Consider the following 20781-nt stretch of genomic DNA (forward strand, 5'->3'; position numbering starts at 1 on the left):
AATAGTGTTGGTCCCACAAAGTTTATATCTCAATGTAGCATTAATACTTGCTGTCTTGGTTTTGGCTTCTACTGGACTAGGTTCTGAAGATTGTTCCTGGCTATTCAGTCAGGGGAGCCTTGGTGTTGAACTGTCTAGAATCTAGACTTTAGATGCATCATGAACTCCATTCTAGGACCTCCTTCCTAGTGGCTCATTCTCTACATTTTTTGAAGCTCATTAGGTGGTAGCTATCTCCAGTCCCCTTAATTGAGAAGCAGGAAAAATAAATACAAAGACAAAGAGCTGAAGCCCATGCTCCCAGGTCACTTAGTCTTATATGTGCACGGACTAAGGCCTTTCCTTGAAAACAATGGCTCTCTTCTCTCACCTGAATACAGCCAGGTAGGAAAGAGTCAGACGAGAAATGACTGACTCTGGTAGACTATTGCCTATTGACGGTCCCCACCCCATTTCTGACTACACAGCCATCAAAACCTTTCTCTTCAACTTGTGGTTACCAGACTAGAACCAGTCATATTTATGTACATGCTCCAGTTTGGGAGTAAGGCATTTCCATTATGCGTCAAGTTGTTTCTCCAAAAGTAGGTTCCCCTGTTTCTTCCACATTTGGACTGCATCAGTTGTGTAGGCAAATGACTTCTCAGAAGTCCTCCATTACATTTATGTGTGAATAATTTTAGGTAGAGAAAGCAAGGTGAGCAAACACAAAGAAGTGTAACTAAGAATGGCATATTACATGAGACCTGGAGACCTTTTCCTGAAGCAAAAAGTGTTGGGAGAAATCAATCATAGATTTAGAGTTGGAAGCTACAGAACACAAAGGAGGAAAACTGTGGTACAGTTATGTTTCATCCCCAGGTCATACAGAATTACAATTTGAACCTAAGCCCTCTGACTCTAAATCTAGTAATCTATCCACTGTACCACACCAAGTAGTAGAAAATAAGATTGAATAGGTAGATTTCAGCCAGATTATAGAGGGCCCTGAAAATCAGGTAAGAGAGAATGGATTAGGGGATCTGTTATAGCAAGGGCCTTTAGATTTCAGGGAATTTAGTAAACTTCTATTGGAAAAAAATGCATCTTTATTTCAATAGAATTTGCTTTCTTTGTAATCCTAAATATTTTATTTTACATATTTAAAAACATTCTGAGAAGGTATGCAGAGGTTTCAAGTTGTCAAAGCACTCCATGACACAAAAAATGTTAAGAACCCGTGAGTTATATGTTCTTTAACAATGAAAAAAAGAAAGAATGAGTGAAAAAGCATTTATTAAGGGCTTATTTTGTTCCTGGCAAGGTGATGAAACATTGAAATACAAATATAAACAGAAAGAGTGCCTGCCCTTAAGGTGTTTACATTCTGATAAAGGAAGACAATACATATAGCCTAATGGTAGTTAGGGAAAGAGGTGTTTTGGACTGAGAAGTCAAATAGATGTTAAGTAGAGCTATAGGGCACTTGAACTTTCAAGGAAGGGTAGGGTTGATTTGATGAGTCTCAAGAGAGCATGAGTAGCAAAGGAGTGACATTAGGAAAACAATGTTTTAGGAAGATTACCCAGCCACCAATATGCAGCATTGACTTGAGTGGAAGAGGGAACAGAGAGAGGGGAACTGAAGGAAGGGAAATTAGTTAATATAACTAGCTAATTTATATATATATATATATAATATAATTAGCTAAATAACTTAGGAAACATGGTACAACTGTGGTGATGTGAGGATCTTGGCAGTGGGAATGGAGAAGGTGGAATTTAAACAAATAAATAAACAAGTAAAGGAAGAGATGTCAGGATATGAAAACTGGTTAGGTATAGGGAAAAAGAAGGAAGATTTAAAGATAATTAGCATGACAATGATGATAGTTAATATTTATACAGTACTTTAAGGTTTGAAAAGCACTTTGTGGCTCCAAAGCCATATGAAAGACTGAGAGAACTCCACTGTATTCCTCTATTCTCCTTCTAAACATACAAATTAACCTTGATGTCCCTTGGAAAGAATGAGTTTACTCAATTTAGGCTAATTTTCCTTTATAAAAGCATGCTATCATTTAAAAAAAAGATTTTTCTGAACTGATACAGATTCAAAAATAATTTCAGTCAAAATTAACTTACATTAAACTACTAATTATCTCAATTTTCCAGAACTATTCCTTCTTCAAATTTTAAAAAGTAGAAATCAAATATTACCGTGATAATCTGTTATACAAATAATTGCATTTTCTTTCAATAGACTATATATGCATATACTATATGAAGTATTTTCTTTAAACGGCTCTTTAAGTATTTATAAATTCTTGACTTAGAGAATGTCTTTTTTTGTCTAGTCATATCTGGTACTCCTGAAAGTGTAAAAAAAAAAAAAGTAACTCAGTTTCTGTTTTCAGGGGTCATAGCTTTCTCACGTAGTAGGCATAAAAGTAGCCATATAGAAAAATAAGTAGCAAATTATTACAGCAAATTAGTGACAGCATTTTACACAGTCCAAAAGACCAAATTATCTGCCAGAGAAATAATATCCCCACTGTATTTCATAAAAAGCCCGGCTTCATTTGGGAAGCCTTAAAATAAGTGGTCATATGATTAAAAAAGGAAACGATTCGTTCTAACCCCCTATTTCTGTAATGCCCCCATAGCAGGCGCGGCAGCTGTCCCGCTGCTGACATTCCCCGGCCCTGACATTCCAACTCTCTGAGGTCATGGACTGCAAGCATACGGGCTCTTCGCTCTTTTTCTCCGTATCCGTCCGCGTGGATGGAACAAGTAACGCCTCCCAGGGAACTTGCACCTTCACTACCCAGCGAGAGTCCGAGCGAATAGGAGCAAGGCGAAGTGAGCCTCGCGGTCCTAGAGCTTCGTTTCTCCCCTATAAGCGACCCCCTTCTTCGCTGCCTGGAGCTGGCTGCTTGGGAGATGATTGCCAAGTTCACCGGCCGGGGTGCCTTTGTGTAGCCCGGCTCGCGGACCCCGGCTCTCGCGCCCTCGCACGAGCCCGGCTGCCCCCGGATCGCTTGCCTGCAGGAGCTCCCTCGAGCGCTCCGTGGCCGCCCGCCCTCCTGCGAGTCCTTACCTAGTGGAATGATACACAGACCAAGTTTTCTGAGACAGGAAGTGAGGAATGTTTTCACTATGACTGAGTTGGAGGGGAACCTGGCATGCCCTTCCCGACCCACGGGACGCAATGAGACCCTTGTGAAGGAGGACCGGTGAGAGATGTCTTCCGGGGGAGAACCCGAACTGTTTGCGTTGTGTAGCTGAGGATGCGTGACCTCAGAACCTCTTCAGCTGGATCACTGCAACAGGTAGGTAAGTAAGTAAGTAATGGGCAAGAGTAGACCAAGGGAGCCACCCCGGGCTCTCTTTGTTTGATACAGTTTCATACTGTCCTTTGGAAACTAAGTACCTCTCTGTTCCAGAGAGGCAGAACGTGTAACTTAGTGGCATTTTCTCTCATGAGTAGGTTTCTTCTGTGTACAGTTTGTTAGTCCTGGAAATCATGAATGCTATCGTAGTTCTCGAAGAGATAACGTTTCACAAAGAAATTCTTCCTTTTCATGTTCCACTCCACGGACTTGTCTATTAAATTTTCTTAAGAGAACACTTTTACTTATATTTTGATTCAATTTATGCTTTTAGGATCCAATTCCAAATCAGGTGGTTAATTCTGGCTACATTTCAGTCTGCTGAAATGGTGCATACTTTTTGAGTTTGGCAGATAAAAACTTTTGGTAGCGGAGAGAGAGGAGGAGGTGTTTTTGTTTTATTTTGCTGAAGAGGAGTGTGGCTACTCTAGGGAGAGAAATTCCTAGGTCTGCTAAATTCAGGCTTGTGATTTCTGCGGATACTGATTAGATACTCTTGGCATGCTGGTCCCATTTTCTTTTTGCTGATAAAGCCTTATAATAGTGCGTGTGTCCGTGTGTGTGCACATTTTAAAAAAAAATTCCATGTGATCAAAATGACACCAGCTGTTATCTTAACACTAAATGACAGCTGCTAGATTAAAAAAAAGCTTTCAATTTCGGATTTAACAGTTGTATTTGGACAACAGTAAACATAGTGCAACTAAGGAAATTGATTCTTAAGTTTTTGAATTTACTTGTATAGATATTTTTGTCTTATGGGAAAAAAGTTAATATTCAAAGCAGTGGAGTTATTAAATGCTATTGCTTTCTTACTGACAGATGATAACACTTTAGTTGTTGCTTTATTTTCAGGTAGTTATTGCAAATTTTAAATGAGAGGAAGCCTTAGTAAGGAAAAGTTTCACAAAATATACAATTATATTTCATTAAGAAACTTTTTGATTATTGGGAATACTAAAAAAAAAAAAGTAGCATATCCTGCTTACAGAAGCAGATCTACCTGACTTGTTTGAGAGTTTCTACTGAAATGAAACATTTAAACTTATTACTTCTTCTACGTATTCTGTTTTCTTTAGTACTCGAGCCATTCAGTTTTAAGGTTTTAGTGTAGAAATAAGCATCCATCATAGATATCACCTGTCAACCATTCCAAAGCAATTGTCTGTAAATAATATGAAAACTTTAGTCAACAGAGAATTTAACTAGATCAACAAATATCAGATGAGTCTTTTAAAAATTCACTTACAGCATTTTGAGAAAAATACCTCTTAAGTTATCCCTAAAATAGACAAAAGTTGCTCTCAGCCTCTACTCAACTTGGTTTTATTAGAGCTATTAACCATATAAACAGTTTCTTAAACCCTGTGTACAACATATATTACAAAACAAGGGCATAAAGAATTGAACTAAGAGGAGTATAATTGTGCTAACTTTGTTTTGAGTTAAGTAGAGCATCACTTTTAACACAACAGAGTCTATTCTTTTCTTATAAAAGCAAACACTCCTAGGAAACAAACTCCTCATTACCCCCATCCCTAAGCCATTTCTAATAGTAGTTAGCTCTGAAGAGAAATTACACTTGGTTTAAGAAATTATTGTTTTCATGCTAACAAAAAAATTCATTAGGTGAAAATTTTTATTTCTATTATCAGTGAAATTGTAAAAAAAAAAAAAACTTCAAACTTTTGGGTGTCTCCTCCTACAACTCCCCCCCCATTTTTGTTTCATTTACTTAATCTGATGCTCAAGTTAATAATTAAATTATATAGTATAGTATCTGTTACCTTCAAGGCTTAGTCATTTGTTTCTTTGTAGTGAAGAGACCACAATATCTGGAACATCGCAGAATACAAATATTTGTGTTCCCTCTTTATATAGACATATCTTGTTTTCATCTTTTGCTACTACCTGTCCTAGTTTCATTTGCTTTTAAAGAACTGTTCCATAGTTTTCATATTGAAATTTAAATGTATTACTTAATGATATAATTGAAAACTTTTTTTTAGGAAAATTATAACCAGAAATTTAACAAAAATACCTACTAAGTCCTTGTAAAAGATTTTTGCTGTAGATTGACTATCTCCATCCTTTCAACAGCTCTTACCTTTTTAGCAGTATGGTAGGCTATTTCTCTACAACTTCTTATCAAAGGAGCTGATCTCTCTCTCCCCACCTCCCCAAGGCACACACAACATTACTATCTAAGCACTTTAAAGGATTGGAAATCCATATTTTTATGGTTTATAAGTATACTTGTATTTAATTATCATGAGACGTACACATCTGTAGAGACCTTAGCATCAGTTTTCCTGGTAGTATTACCTATATAGCATCACTATTCAGTGGTGGGGAAAATAAATATTTAAGAATTATCATCACTTTGTTCTATTTCTCTTACATAGTAGATTGAGCTGCATTGTAAACCTCTCCGAGGCAAGGTCCATGCTTTCTACCCTACTTTAAAAACTTCTTCCCTTGTGTGCTGTCTTATACTTGACATTCCTTAAATATTGCAAACATTTGGTAATGGATGGGGACCTGTGCCATTTTTCTCTTTATATCTCTTGCCTTCCTCTTCTTTAATCCTCTTGGTTTCCTCACTCCCACCCCACCCCTCCTTTTTGGACCAGCCCAGGGACAAAGCTTCTGGATCTTTGGCTCTGAGGGATGGTATAGAATCTTACCTACTCTCTACTAAAGTATACATTCTAAATCACATGAAAGTCTTGGTGGCCATTGGTTGTGTGCTTAGTTAAATAAATCTATAGTTATTTAACCACAGTATTTAAATAGTTACATTATCCTACATTTGATCCTTAAAATCATCCAGTGAGAGATGTAGTACAAGTGTAGTATTAGCACCATTTTCAGTTAGGGGAAATAAAGTTAGGGGGAAAGTGATTTGCCTAAGGTCTTGAATCAGTATCGAACCAGATTGGGTTACCTCCCGAAGGATTATGTTAGTTGACAAATATATTGCCCTTTAATGTTTGAAAAATCTTTTATATGTATTAAATAATTTGATCATCAAGACAAGCCTTCTCTGACCTCTGCCTCCTTCCTTCTCTCCTCACTCCATCCATAACCCAATAATAAGTTACCTTTACTGCTTTAAGGTTCGTAAAAGAAGGACTTTACATAAATTCTCATTTGATCCTCACACTAATTCCATCTCTCCTATCCTTGGCATTCTCTTTGGGTATTCTCAATGTCAAGAATGATCTTCCTCCTCCACTCTGACTACAGACCTCCCTGGCTTCTTTTAAGTCTCAATTAAAATCCCATCTTTTACAGGAAGCCTTTCCCAACATCTCTTAATTCCAGTGCCTTCCATTTGTTAATTATTTCCTATTAATCCTGTATACAGCTTTCTTTGTATATATTGACCTGCATGTTTCTCCAGGGTTAGATTGTAAGATCCTTGAGGGCAGGGACTGTCTTTTGCCTCTTTTAGTATTCCCACCGTGTAGCACCGGGTCTGGCACGCAGTAGGCGCTTAATAAATGTTTTTTGAATTGAAATGAACCAACTCTGTGAGGTAGGTGTTTATTGAACTGAATTCAACCAACCCTCTTAGGTAGGTGCCATTATCATTCCCGTTTTACAGATGAAGAAACCGAGTCCGAGAGAGGGTTACTCTACTAATAAGCATCTAAGTCAGGATTCGAATTGAGGTCTGTCCACCCAGCCACTTCAGCCTAGGTAGCTGAGACCCTAAATAACCTACATTAGGCCTGGCTCACCCTCTACCGGGTCTACTTGGCCTTAGGTTGGGGAGGAGAGTAGAACTAGGGAGCTGGAGACACGTACGGGAAGCTGACCTGCTCCCCCTCTCCCAATTTTGAGTGACAATTCTAAATTGCTTAAAAACAAAAAAGCCGAACCCAGGAGGTCTGGGTTCGAATCCTATTTCGGCTTCTAAACCAAAGTGTAATTTGGTTTATTTACTTTCTCTTCGCCACGTGTCAGAAGGGAGGGTAGGACTGGATGACCTTTGAGCTCCCTTCCAGATTTTTAAAGCCAGTGTTCTCACTGTGTCCTCTCGTGGAAGGAGGGAAACCAGACCCTTCCTTTTAGCGGAGCTGGTAGCAAAGGGTGGGGAGGGGGCGTCGCCAGCACCTGTGTGCTGCTGCTGCTGCTGCTGGTGCAGCCTTGGAGGCCCCTCCCGGGAGAGACTCCGATGGGATGAGATCCCTCTCTTTCCAGGCGCCCCTCCCTCACTCCCCACGGCCAGCCGTTCGAGACGGCGGTCCCTTTAAATGTTCCCCTCGCATCTCCTCCCCACCTCCCTCTGATTTGCTCGGCTCCCAGCGCCTAAGGGACCGTTCCTTGCTGAAATCTGTCCCACCGGAAACGGACCTCAAAACAAAGAACGTTCCGGAGAGCTGCGAGAGGTGGGGCGGGGCCATGCTGCTGCTACATTCTAGCCCCGCCCCCCACGCTTCTGATTGGGGGAAGCTCGCCTTGGCACGAGGTTCATCTGCGGGAGGCGTTTAATATGCCAAACTGCGTGCTTGCCTCTGCTTGTCTACCCTGCAGTGGTATTTCTTAGCCCCTCCAATGCTTACGGGATGTATTTTTCCATTCCTGCTGTCAGGACTAAAGAAGTGAACCGTTTAGAATTGGATCTCAAACCACTTTTATCGTCACGTTTATTCGTACTGTGTGCCAGGCATTATGCGAATTGTTGGGGATACACAGGCAAAGAAGCCTGTGCCTTCAAGGCGCTAATGCACTGTTTGGGGCGGGAGTGTAGCACCGCGTGGATAAACACTCAGGTTGATGATTACACAGGAGAAGGAAGGAAGGAAGGGGGGGTGCGGGGGGAGGGGTACGGGGTACGGGGACGGTGCATGACTGGAGGAAGACTGTCTCCTTTAGGCACACCTGACTTCATCTATGCCTTAATAAGAGAAGACTGGACTCAAGGCCTGCAGAGCTGGATTCTTGTCCCGGTTTTGTTAGTACCCAAGGGGATGATCTCTGGACAAAACAGTCTTCTTAGCTGCAGTTTCCTAATCTGCAATAATTGCTGGCATCTTCATAACCTTTTAAAGAATGCAAAAGGCTTTATGTGCATTATTTCATTGCATACTCAATTCAGATAAGTAGCTACTGATGTTTGTTCAGTCTTTTCAATCATGTCTGATTCTTCTTCATCCCATTTGTGATTTTCCTGACAAAGATACTGTATTGCCATTTCCTTTTCCAGCACATTTTTTTATTGCAGGTGAGGAAATTGAGGTAAACAGTTAAGTGACTTGCCCAGGGTCACACAACTGGTAAGAGTCTCAGGCAAGATTTGAATTTAGGTCTTCTTGAGGCCAGGCCTGGCACTAAATCAGATATATCACCTACCTGTCCTACTGATATTAACACCATTTTAAAATGAGGAAACTGAGGTTCACAGAACTTAAGCAATTTGTCCATGGTCACAAGGCTAGTATGTAAGTGGAAATGGAATTCCTGTCCAAGTCTTTATGAACTCCAAGTCCAATGTGCTTTCCAGTATCTCAGTAACTCTTTATCTTCACATACTATGTCAGAAACTTTTTATAAAAATAAATAACGTATGTGAAAACAATTTGCAAAGTCCTATACGGAAAAAACTGTTTGAAGCCTGAGGATATTTTAGGGGCTCAGGAATGACTTTTAGAGTATTTGGGGGAGGGAAGAGGAATTGGAAGAGATTTTTCCAGATACTAAGTAAATAAGAAAATAACTTTTTTTAAAATAAAATTTTATTGATATATTATGTCTTTATGTTCCCTGAATTTCTCCTTATACTTATTTTTTCCCTGTCTTAGCCATCCCATGATAAAGTAAATTATTTGCAGTGATAGGTACTGTGCTAAGTGCTGGAGATACACTTAAAGGCAAACAAAACAGTCCTTTCCCTGTTTCCTCAAGGGAGCTTGTATTGTTCAGGAAGACTACACATATAGGGGAGCGGGAAGGGGTGATGGTGGTGGCTGGAGATTGCCTGGAAGTGAAATGCAGTGGAGTTGAGGCTTAGAACTGAGCAAGTTAAGGTTAAAGCTGGTTTATTGAACACTAAGGTGTCCCTAAATGCAGAGTCCCATTCTCAGGTCCTGGAGGCAGTGGACATGGGGGCCAGAGTACAGTGCAGATTGCATGGCTGAAGGTGTCTGGGAGGTGATGATATAAAATTGACATTCATTTTAATGGACATTTTATCAGAATTAATTTTCTCCTTTCAAGGATATTCAACCGAATTAACATTTCCCAAGCACCTACAGTGAGACATTGCCATAGTTGCTAGGGATATAGAAATGAAAATAATAGTTTCTGTATGCAAGAAATTTATGGTATGAGATAGACATATATGAATGTGATAATGTAAAGGAGAAGTCTGGACAGAGTGCTACAGGAAATGCAATTGCCATATTTCTGTGGATGGCACTGCTATTTGCCCAGGCTCCAAATGCTGATGTCATCTCTTACACTTCTTTTACTTCACCTTCCTCCCGCCTCATGCCAAATCACTTGTTAATTCCTGTTGATTCTACTTTACACATCTTAATTCCCTTACCACACCTGAGTTCAGGGCCTCTTCTGGATTAGACTACTGTAATAGCTTTCGAAATGGTCTCTTTCTTCTCTAATCCATGCTTAGCACATAACTTCTAAAATAATTTCTCTGAAGCATAGATCTTCCCATGTCACTCTGCTGTTTAAAATCCTTTAGTGGCTTCCAATTGCCTTAAATACAAATTCCATAGCCTGGCATTTAAAACCTTTTACAGTCTGGGCTCTAACCTACCTTTCAAGCTTTATTTAACATTCTTTCCTTTCACACACTCTACATTCCAGCCAAATGTGATTACTCAGTTCCTGGAACCACTAGATCTTTCCAGCCTCCCTTCATTCTCACATCTGGTATCTACCATCCTGATAAAACATTCCCTCTTTATCTCAATGCCTGTCAAGACTCAACTCAGGTGCCATTTTGTCTGTGAAGCTTTCCCTCACCCTCACTTTCGTTTGAATGTGTTATTTTTCTCAAATATTCCTAGAATACTTTATCTAGATTTTTGTCCTGCCTTCATCACATTATACCTTCTATTATATATACATATACACACACACACACACACACATATATACATATACATACATACACACATGTATGTATATATGTCATTCCTGCTGCCCTTACCCCCTCAGTAGAATGTAAGTTCTTTTGGGATCAGTACCATATCATTTTTCATGTTAGAATCCCCAGTACCTAGCACATGCTTTGTGCTTAATAAATGTTTCAGTTGAAGGTGAGGTCTTTCAAATGTAGTTGAGATTAAGGAATATTATCCTGGTGCTCAGAGTTTTACATCTATTTTCCTATCTCTAAACATATCTCTAGAGGTCAGAGAAGTCTGATTTGTGGATGAAGGCTTATTGATTGTTTTGTTTTAAAGCTAAGTCTGCAGTTACCAGGATATCCTTGCATAAACAAATTAATCTTCTCTTTTCACAGTACTTTGGTGGATGATCCCTTCACCTGGACCTTGGAGAATCAGATGCTTTTTAATGGCTGCAGACGCTGCTGGGTGAGCAGCCTGAGACTTTACAACTCTCAACTCTTCAGGAGACCCAACATTCTCTCTCCATTACCTTCCACTGGGTCAGTGGTGTTGCTTTTTCCTCACTGCCCCCTTACAATAGAAGGGGAGATAAGATGCCACTTCCATTTGGGTTGAAACTGAAACGTACTCGTCGATACACAGTGTCCAGCAAGAGCTGTCTGGTTGCCCGAATCCAACTGCTAGACAATGAGTTTGTGGAGTTCACACTTTCTGTGGAGAGCACTGGTCAGGAAAGCCTGGAAGCTGTAGCCCAAAGACTAGAGCTTCGTGAGGTAGGCAAATAAGCCAATAGGGCTTCCCTCTTTACTGTTCTGTTTTTTGTTTTCGTATCCACAGCCTCTGGAATATAGTAGGTACTTAATAAATGCTTATCGAATGAGTTCTATTTTTTCCTAGCTACTTTAGGAAAAAAATTTTCATTTGATTGTGTGTGATATAATAGATGGGAATCTTTAGTGTCGAATGGCTAAGATGGGCTCTCTCAATTTATAATGCTCAAATTTGATTTGAGCTTTGGGTCATCATGGTTCTTTATTTCCTGATTATCTACTTTATGAATTGACTGTGGTGAACTTTTTATTTGTCTTAGTCAAGCTTAATTTAGGGTATTTTTGGCCAGCTCTCTCCCCAGGAATGAAAAGTATGTTAAACATAATCTAAAATGTAAATTTCCTATCTCCAAATGTACTCCAAAGTTAAATATGAATATCTTTTAGATTATTTAAGCCATGACTTTCATTCATAAGGAAGAGTTGGCTATATATGGTTGTAAACGTTATAATGCCATAGAGAGAGGGGTGGTTGGTAATCAGAATTATTTTCCTTATGATTATTATCATTGCAACTATGTCTGGGAAACAGTATTTAGTTATTTAGTACTACTTTGCAGCTGAGAGAAAAGTGAGGTTAAGTGATTTGACAGGATTCAAGTCCAGGACTCTTGACTCCAAGTCCAGTGCTCCTCCTTACTATATGTTGTCTTCTAGAATATAAGCCCTGTTCCATTTTTGTCTTTGTATCACTGGAATTTAACACATTGCCTTGGGTGAAGAAGTGAATTTATTACTTTTCATATTTTACTTCAGTTTTTTAAATAGTATTCCTGTCTGAATTTTTATTAATGTTGCAATTTATTATCAGGGAGGGGTAGGTAATGTGTCTTTAGGACCACTGACTGATTGATTCAATGATTGCTTTACTTTCTTATCATTCATTCGTTTTTCAGTCCTGTCTGACTCTCTGTGACCCCATTTTGGAGTTTTCTTGGCAAAAATACTGGAGTGATTTGCTTCTCCAGCGTCTTCTCCAGATCATTTTACAGATGAAAAAACTGAGGGCAGCAGGTTAAATTGACCGGCTCAGGGTCACATAGCTAGAAAGTCTGAGGCCAGATTTGAATTCAGGAAGATGAATCTTCCTGACTTCAGGTCCAGCACTCTATCCACTGTACCACCTGGCTGTCCTATTGCTCTGTTTATGCACCTGTCTTCATTTCTTTCTGACTTACATCTGCTCTCCCTCCTCCCCCTTTCTTCTTTGTCTCACCTGTGCCATAGATCTGCTGTACTCATTGACTTTGCTTAGTTGTCCTGGCTAAAGAGATTGCTTACCTCTGAATGATCTAAAAAATGAGGAAATTTTTCATCTGGTTTGTGATGAGACTGCCTTTTACTGGAATAGAAGGGTGCTTTGAAAATATGAAAGCATGGCATGTAGGAGGTCCTTTGTACTTGAAAAGAACAGTCCATTCGTCACTTTCACCTCTTTTTCAAGTGTTTAATAGTTTTCCATATAACTAGCATATTTCCTTCCAAACCAATAGAGATTCTGCCTTATATGTATAAAGAAATGTTTATAGGCCTATCCTTCCCTGACCTATCCAAATTATTTTACCCAGAAATAATCATCTCTACTCAAAACTCCTGCCAAGTAATCAATTCTGGAATATCCAATAAATGATAATGTATCATTTTCCCTTACTTAGCAAATTTAAAATTATTTATAGTTGTACATGTTTTTGTATTTACATGGATTTAGATGATAAAAATGTGTTACTGCTTAATCTCAAAATGGCACAAATCTGGTGCTTAACTCCTGTTTCCTTTGTGGTGATGGTCTTAAATAAATGCTCTGTATTAGCACTTAGAATTATGAAACTAGAAGAAACTGTAGAGATCATCCATTTCCTTCAACTGATGCTATATGGGCTGCCTTCTTCTGGACACTCTCCAGTTTATCAGTACCCTTCTTAAAATATGGCACCTAGGATTGGGCATAATTCTCATCATCCTCCCTTGAGAACCTGGACTTTGACTGATAATCTTTTGCCTTATCTTTCCAGACCTCTCCATCACTTTCTGGACATTTTCAATGTCAATTCCTCAATTATCCTTCTCTACCCCTTCTCCCACTAACAATCCTTTATGTAACCTTTTAGAATATAAGCTCCTTGTAAGCAGAGACAATCTTGCTGTCTTCTTTTTTGTATCCCCTGGGACTTATCACAGTGCCTGGTACATAGAAAATGTAAAATAGATGCTTCCCTCCTCCCCCCCTTCATTTCATTCATACTCACCTGGCTAATCTGGGCATATTAGAGTTGAACAGTACCTCTTTAGGCCTCCTTGTTATGCCAAAGATTCCATTAGTTTTCATGGCTGTTTTATCATCCTGGGAATCTACCATTCACTAAAACCTCCAGATCTTTTTTTTTTTTTTAAAGAAGCTGAACCTATCTGGCCATGCCTCCCCTTCTAATACCAGTGAAGCTAATTAAAAAAAACCAAACAAAACCAAAACCAGTATAAGTGAAGTACCTAATTTATCTTTATGTTTGTTAAGTTTCATATTATTAGATCTGGCCCAATGTTCTAAACTTGTCATTGAAATAAAAACTTTGAAAAATAAATGCTGGTCCAACATTTTGCAAGAAAGAATTAATCAAGAAATGACTGCTTCCCTTTTGCTGTGTCTGCCATTGGGCCTATAGTAGCTGCAGCCATGGCCATCCAATACCTCATGGCCATAGGCCTCAGCAAGGGCCAAAAAGTTACCAAAAACGTTTCCAAGACGAGACACTGCCGCCGCTATGGGCATTTGACCAAACACCAAGTTTGTGAGAGACGGGATCCGGGAGGTGTGTGGATTTGCCCCTTATGAGAGGCGGGCCATGGAATTGTTAAAGGTCTCCAAGCATAAGCAAGCCCTTAAGTTCATCAAAAAAAGGGTGGGAACTCACATCCCCGCCAAGAGGAAGAGAGAGGAACTCAGCAATGTCCTAGCTGCTATGAGGAAGGCTGCTGCCAAGAAAGACTAAGCTGGACCCTGCCAACCTTCCCCACTTACCCAATAAAGATTTGACAAATAGTCTTGTGTTTTGGACCCCCCCCCCCAAAAAAAGAAAGAAAGAAATGACTGCTTCCTCACAATAGGAAAGAAATGTCTTATTAAAGTAGTCAGAATGGTAAGATGCCACTTACTGCAACTTTTAATAGAAATTGAAGGTAAGACTTGTAAAATTAGTGGGCCTTGTTGTACTAGATACATAGAATTATTATGTATCTAGTTGACAATTATAGGAATTCATAAACTTAGAGGTATTTCAAAATGAAGTCATATATTATGGACTCATTTGGGTTTAGTGCTGGTTTGCAAAACTTAATCAGCTTTGATAAGATTTTTTTATTCAATGGAAACTGAAGGTACTGTGTGGCCTTTTTAATGTTTTCCAGTCATTTCTATTCCTTTTTTGCTTTTTTTTCTGTCTCATTCTCTCTCAGCAACTCACAATGCACATGTTCTATTTGTTTCTACTCAAAATTTTCCATTTATTTTATTTCACAAGATTGTACATGTAATTAAACCCTTATGTTGTTTACTTTAAAAAAATGCTTTATATAAAGTTGTACACAGTTGTACTACACATTTAACGTGAATTTTTTTGTAGTTTTAATGTACTTACATAATTGTAATTAGTATGTATATTTTGGTCTCCTCCCGCACTCTGCTTTACATCTTCTAAGCCTGTCCATAGTTCTTTCTGTTCAGAGTGGCAAGCTGTGGTAGAAAAAATGCTAGACTTGGAGTGAGAGGCCTGGTTTTAATCCTTCCTCAGACACTTGACGTTGTATATATCCTTCAGTTTCTCAGAGCCCAAGTATCCCCATCTGTAAATTGGGAATTATACTCTCACTGCCTGCCTTGCAAGGTTATTATGTAGAAAATGCTTAGGGAACCCGAAAGTACTATATAGAAATGATTGTTAATATTTATTTGTCTCAATAATTCATTTACATGCCATAATTTATTCAGCCATTACTATCCTCCTTATTTTGGAACACGTTTGTTTTTAGTTTTTTTCTTCTTTCTTATTGCCATATTATTCTCTATAGCTAACATTTCTAAGATTATGCCAAATTAAGGGTGATGAGAATAGATATTCCTGTTTTATACCTTTGTTAAATGAGAATGTTTCTGTTGCTTATAGTTTGTAGATAATATTAAATTGAAGTTTTGAATAGTCTTTTTTTATCATATTAAGGAAAAGATCCTTCTATTTTCATATTTGAAAAACTTTAAAAAATACTTTTTTGTCGAAGTTTTTCTTCTAATGCAGCGATCACTTTTCCAGTTAAAAATACTACTTGGTCAGGTTGGGTGACTTTTGTTGTTATAGATGTATTGCTGTGCTCTATTTACAAGTTTTAAAAAATGTTTTCATATTAATGATATTGGTGTTCACTTTTCTCTCTTAGCCTGGTCTTTTTTTTTTTTTTTTTTTTTGGTTTAGCAATGAAAACTATATTTATCTCTAAGAAGAAACTAGGTATCTTACCATTTTTCTTTGTTTTATAAATATATAGCATAGGAGTTACTTGTTTTTTAAAAGTTTGGTTGAAAAGATTTTCTTCTGTATTCTTCTGTATCTCTCCCTTCTCCCCTTTTAATGGTGAATCTGATTTTTTACTTCTATCATTGGTTCATTTAGGTTATCTACTAGTTACATTGTTGATTTAAATATTTTATATTTTGTAGATAAATTTGAAAATCTAAGTGAAATGGATGCATATTAACATAGAGCTATCTAAAGTAATTGCTGATAATTTTCTTGATTTCTTTTACTTTTGTGATTTCTCCTTTGTTATTTCTAATTTTAGTGACTTGGGTTTGTTCTCCTTTTCTGATTAGATTTCTTGATCATCAGGTTTTTTTCTAGTCCTTAAAAAAAATGCAGTCCTTGGAATTTCAGTTGTTTTCTGTCTTATTCACATGGATCTCTTCGCTGATATTGGATTTTTTTTTCTCTTGGTATATGGCTTTATTTTTCTTCAAGGTTTTTAAAATAAAGATGCAACTAATTTTCTTATTGATATACACATTTAGTACCATAAATTTTCTTTGAGAACTGCTTTGTGAATTTCTCAGTCATTTTATTTTTTCAGAATCCTATTGATGTCTTTTGTTTTTTACACTAGTCTTTTTTTAAAAATTTTTTTATTATTTTATATGTATTTTTTAGTTAGGCAATGGGGTTAAGTGACTTGCCCAGGGTCAGACAGCTAGTAAGTGTTATGTGTCTGAGGTCGGATTTGAAATCGGGTCCTCCTGAATCCAGGGCCAGTGCTGTATACACTTAGCTGCCCCAACTACAGTATTTATACTGATAGAGACTTTACTACTATGTAACTTTCCCTTGTAATAAAGAAAAAAAGAGTTGAGGTATTATGATTTAGTTAAGAGGCACTGGATTTGGAGTTAGAAAGACCTGAGTTGTGATAAGATGAAATAATATTTGTAAGTCACACCACAAATGTAAAAGTGCTAATTTGCAGTATTATTACTACTCTTACTATTATTATTATTACTTGTTATTGTGTTCAGTGGGTTTTCAGTTGTGTCTGACTCTTCGTGACTCCTTTCGAGGTTTTCTTAGCAAAGATACTTCAGTGGTTTGCCATGTCCTTTTCCTGCTCATTTTACAGATGAGGAAACTGAGGCAAACAGGATTAAGTGACTTGACCAGGGTCACACAGCTAGTAAGTGTCTGAGGCCACATTTAAATTCAGAAAGAGCCCTTCTGACTCCAGGCCCAGCACTCTATTCACTGCCACACCTAGCTGCCCAGATTATTTTGTTATTACTACTACTACTACTGTTATTAACTAGAATCTATTATTATCTGTATTAGAATCTAATCTAACTATCATAGTTTAACTAGAATCTAGGAGGGGCTGCTTCTCTCTTTTCTTTTTTCTTTTTGTTTCCTTTGAAGTATCTTAAACACCCTTGGAAAATGGTGATTTAGCCAATACAGTGAATACTCTAGCAACTAATTTGGTTTGTTTTAGAATCCAGAACTGTTTTGAAATACAGTTTGGCTTGAAGATCTTCCTGTTGTTGAAATTGGGGATTTTCAGTGGAAATCCAGGCAGATGTTTATTGCCAGCCAAAATCATGGAAGGAAGGAAAAAAAAAGACATTTTTCTCATGTGCTTGGTCTTATACAGTGAGAGAAGCCATCCTTGTTCTCCCATTCCCCTCTACCATCGTCCCCAGTGGAGGAAGAAATCCTTCTTTCTTCTGGCTTCCAGTTTCGAGAGTCCCCAGTATTACAAAGGGGAAATTCCGCAAAGTTGAGGGAAGCTGGGTACAGACATATGATGCAGGCAATGGCTCTTCTACATGCTGGCTTCTTCCTATAGCCATTCCTTTCCTCCAAGAACCTCTTTCTGAAGAGAGTCAGGAACCCTGGGTGTCTTCTGGAAATCAGAAGGAATAAGGAATATTCCCCCTGCAAGTCCCTAAGCAATTCCCCCCCACTGTCTCTACATGAATCTGGGATCATTCTTTACACCAGAGAGGAGAGTCTTATGCAAATGTCAGGCTTGAGCTGTGGGTGGGTAACACTTGATTTCCTGGAATATATTGTTGAGGTTTTGAGGGGTGAAAGGTTACATTTTTTTAAGCTCTCAGTAATTATGAAGTTGTTCCATTCACAATCTACATGTTTTCCAATTTTTGTCAATAGTTTTGTGATTTTAAAAGTATGTCAAGTTCTTTAATATGTGAAATCCTGTTATTTACTATAGATTGTTGATTGCTTTTATCTTTTCAAAAGATTTTCTGTCAGTCTCCATGTTGATCATTTAAGAAATTATTTCCCTCAATTCTTTAAAAAAATTTATTTATTTGTTTGTTTTAGCATTTTAAGGTTCTAATTTTAGTTGTCCTCATGAATTTTTGCTTTTTACAAGCTCTTTTTTTTTTTATTTGGTCTTAACGATGTTATTACCAGTGCTGATTCTTGTTTACTTTTCCTAAGTGTGACATTTATTCATTTAAGGCTGTTTCTTTTTCCATCTGTGCTGCCCTTAGTACTTTAGTTATTTATTGCTCTCATTTATGTATGTATTTGTGTGTTTATACATATACATTGTAATGGTACTTTGCTCATTTTCTGTTTCAGATTATTTTATTTTCATGTGTGTATTTAAATTTAAAAAGTTTTATTGATACTTTCCATTTTTAACACCACATCTTCCTAATTGCTCCCTTTCTTCAATATTAGCCTGTATATTTTTGAAATCCATTTTTCTCTTCTTTTATATTTCTGTTTTCTTTTTTGAGGCGTATATGAAGAGCTGGATTCCCTTTAAATATCTCTCCAGCATCTTAGTTGGAAAACTCCATGTCTCTTCTCCATTGAAATTCTTTGCATATTTATAGTAGGACATTACATAATATTTGAAGCAAAGGCTTAAATGAATTCCTTAATTGACTTAATTCTATTGAAATTAGACATTTTCATTTTATTTATGAGTACACCTACCATTATAAGCTTGAAACTACTCTGAAAATCTATATATAAAGCATTTTATTAATTAAAGTAAAAAGAATAATATTGTTTAATGGCCAGGATAATCACTGTTAATCTCTTCATAATGGAGCTTTGAATTTTGAGTATTTTTTCTCCCGATGTTATCACAGTTTTTTGTATCTCAATTTATGTTTGAAATTAATTTCATTCTGTTAACTCTGTCAAGTTGTAGCAAGTGAAATATGTGGTACCTACTATGGTTTGAAAATGGTTGGCCTAAACCTTATCTGAACTGCTCTCTGCCCCTATTAGCCTTACTGAGTTGGTGTAGTTGTTCTAATTGTAGGTAATTAAACATTTACACACAAAGTTTTGAGTTCTGTACTCTAGTATATTTTCTTTTTAGCTTCCTTTCCCATAAAAGTTTGTGGGAAAAGGATGATAGTGTTGAGAATTGTGTGGTTAATGTGTTAAAGGAACACAATTATTTTGGCTGACTTTTTTTTTTCCAGCCAAAGCCAAGGTTTATTAGAACATCAGTCATATTGGGCAGACTCTTAAGGAGCTATTGGCCAGATTGTAAGAATCTGAGCAGTGGCTAGATTTTAAGAATCTGAGCACCTTAATGGAGACAAGATGGACCTTATGTACAGAAAGACTATGGGAGGGATCTAGGAGTGGCCAAGTAGTCTGGGGTGACTGGAGGAGGGGTCTAAGGAAGATCTGAATGGGAGTGGCCAGTAAACTGGGGTGAACAGAATGCCTGGGACCTGGACCTCTAGTGGCCAAGGGAGAATGGAGCCTAGCTAGGATTAAGGGTGGGCAATGGCCAGAGGCCATAGGGAGATAAGACAATGGAGGGCTAGGCTAGGTTAAGGGTAACAGAATTGAGAGATTGGGTGTAGCCACAATGAAAGGCCATTTGATGGGATTATAGCCTCAGGCAAATGCCAGAGATTTGGCCATGTGGGAAAGTCCAGAGTTTTTCTTTTTTGGGGTCTAACTCCCATCCTCATTATTCCCCCCTCAAACAAATAGGACCCAAATTCTTTTGGGATAAGGGGTGAAGGACATGGCTTCTGAAACTTCTTCCTGCTGGCAAGGGGCATAGAGCTGTCCCTGCCTTAGGGGGGTCCCAAAGAGGAGGTTGACTGAAACCTGGTACAGGTTGCAACCAGGAAACGAAGGGGGGACATTGGCTGGTATCTGCTGTTTGCTATCAATTGTAGGTGAATAGCCTGTACAGTCCAAGTTCGAAGGCTAGCTTCTTTACCTTGAGCAGGATGTGCTGAACCTGGGTGATGCTTCCAGGCAAAGGTTGCCCCAGGGCCCAAGGCCATTGCCAGTGGGGCCCATGCTGTAGCTGCTGCCCCTCCCCCTCCTTTCCCGGGTGGGGGAGGGTGAAATGAAAGGTGAAGGGGGAAAGGGTGAAACTCTCTTCTCATATGAGAGGGGTTACTCAAGGGAAGGGAGTGGGAGAATGGAGTGGCCAGGGTTGTAAGGAGGAGTTTCAAAACTCCCCAATGATCAATCACGACACCTCCAGAATCTGCCAAGATAGTTTTAGCTGTCTAACTTTTCCCTGTAATCTCCATGAAGGAGGATTCAGGGATATAGAGGAAAGGGAGTAAGTAAGCCTCAGGGAACCAAAATGCAACTGCAGTTTTCCCCAATTCCCTAGTGCTGAGAGAACTGACAAAATTGGGCATACACTTCCATATAGGGCATTCATCCTTGTCCTCTATGCCGTGAAAGGTGCACCTAGGTCCATGGCCTTGAACCGACCCAGTGGACTGAGAGCCTGAGAGTCTCAGGCCAAGTGTGAGACAGCCTCGTAACTGTCTGCCAGAAAAGCACCTCCAACCCTTGGTGCTTGGAGAGCAACCCCAACTGCAGATCAAGAAAGGAGGGGAACGGGAAGGGGCGGCTTACATACCTTCCATTCTTGGCTGGAGAAAGACTTGGGGTTAAGCAGTTTCCCATACAGG

General features: G+C 38.5%; 1 protein-coding gene and 1 pseudogene across 2 annotated transcripts in view; both read left to right on the forward strand.

The window, feature by feature from the left end:
- Positions 1–3059: 3059 nt before the first annotated feature.
- PTPN21 (protein tyrosine phosphatase, non-receptor type 21) overlaps positions 3060–20781 on the forward strand; it is a 112491-nt gene continuing 94769 nt past the window's right edge. The window contains exons 1-2 of one of the 2 annotated variants that reach the window (XM_027844902.1): positions 3060–3314; positions 10869–11249. In XM_027844902.1, the coding sequence (XP_027700703.1) occupies positions 11070–11249 (180 nt within the window). In that variant the 5' untranslated portion in view covers positions 3060–3314; positions 10869–11069. The remainder of the gene's footprint in view (positions 3315–10868; positions 11250–20781) is intronic. The other variant, XM_027844901.1, reaches the window with a different exon arrangement.
- On the forward strand, positions 13978–14359 carry LOC114030151 (annotated as a pseudogene).

Source organism: Vombatus ursinus, unplaced genomic scaffold (genome assembly GCF_900497805.2).
Source record: "Vombatus ursinus unplaced genomic scaffold, bare-nosed wombat genome assembly UNPS02014945.1, whole genome shotgun sequence".
In the NCBI taxonomy this organism is placed as follows: Eukaryota; Metazoa; Chordata; class Mammalia; order Diprotodontia; family Vombatidae; genus Vombatus; species Vombatus ursinus.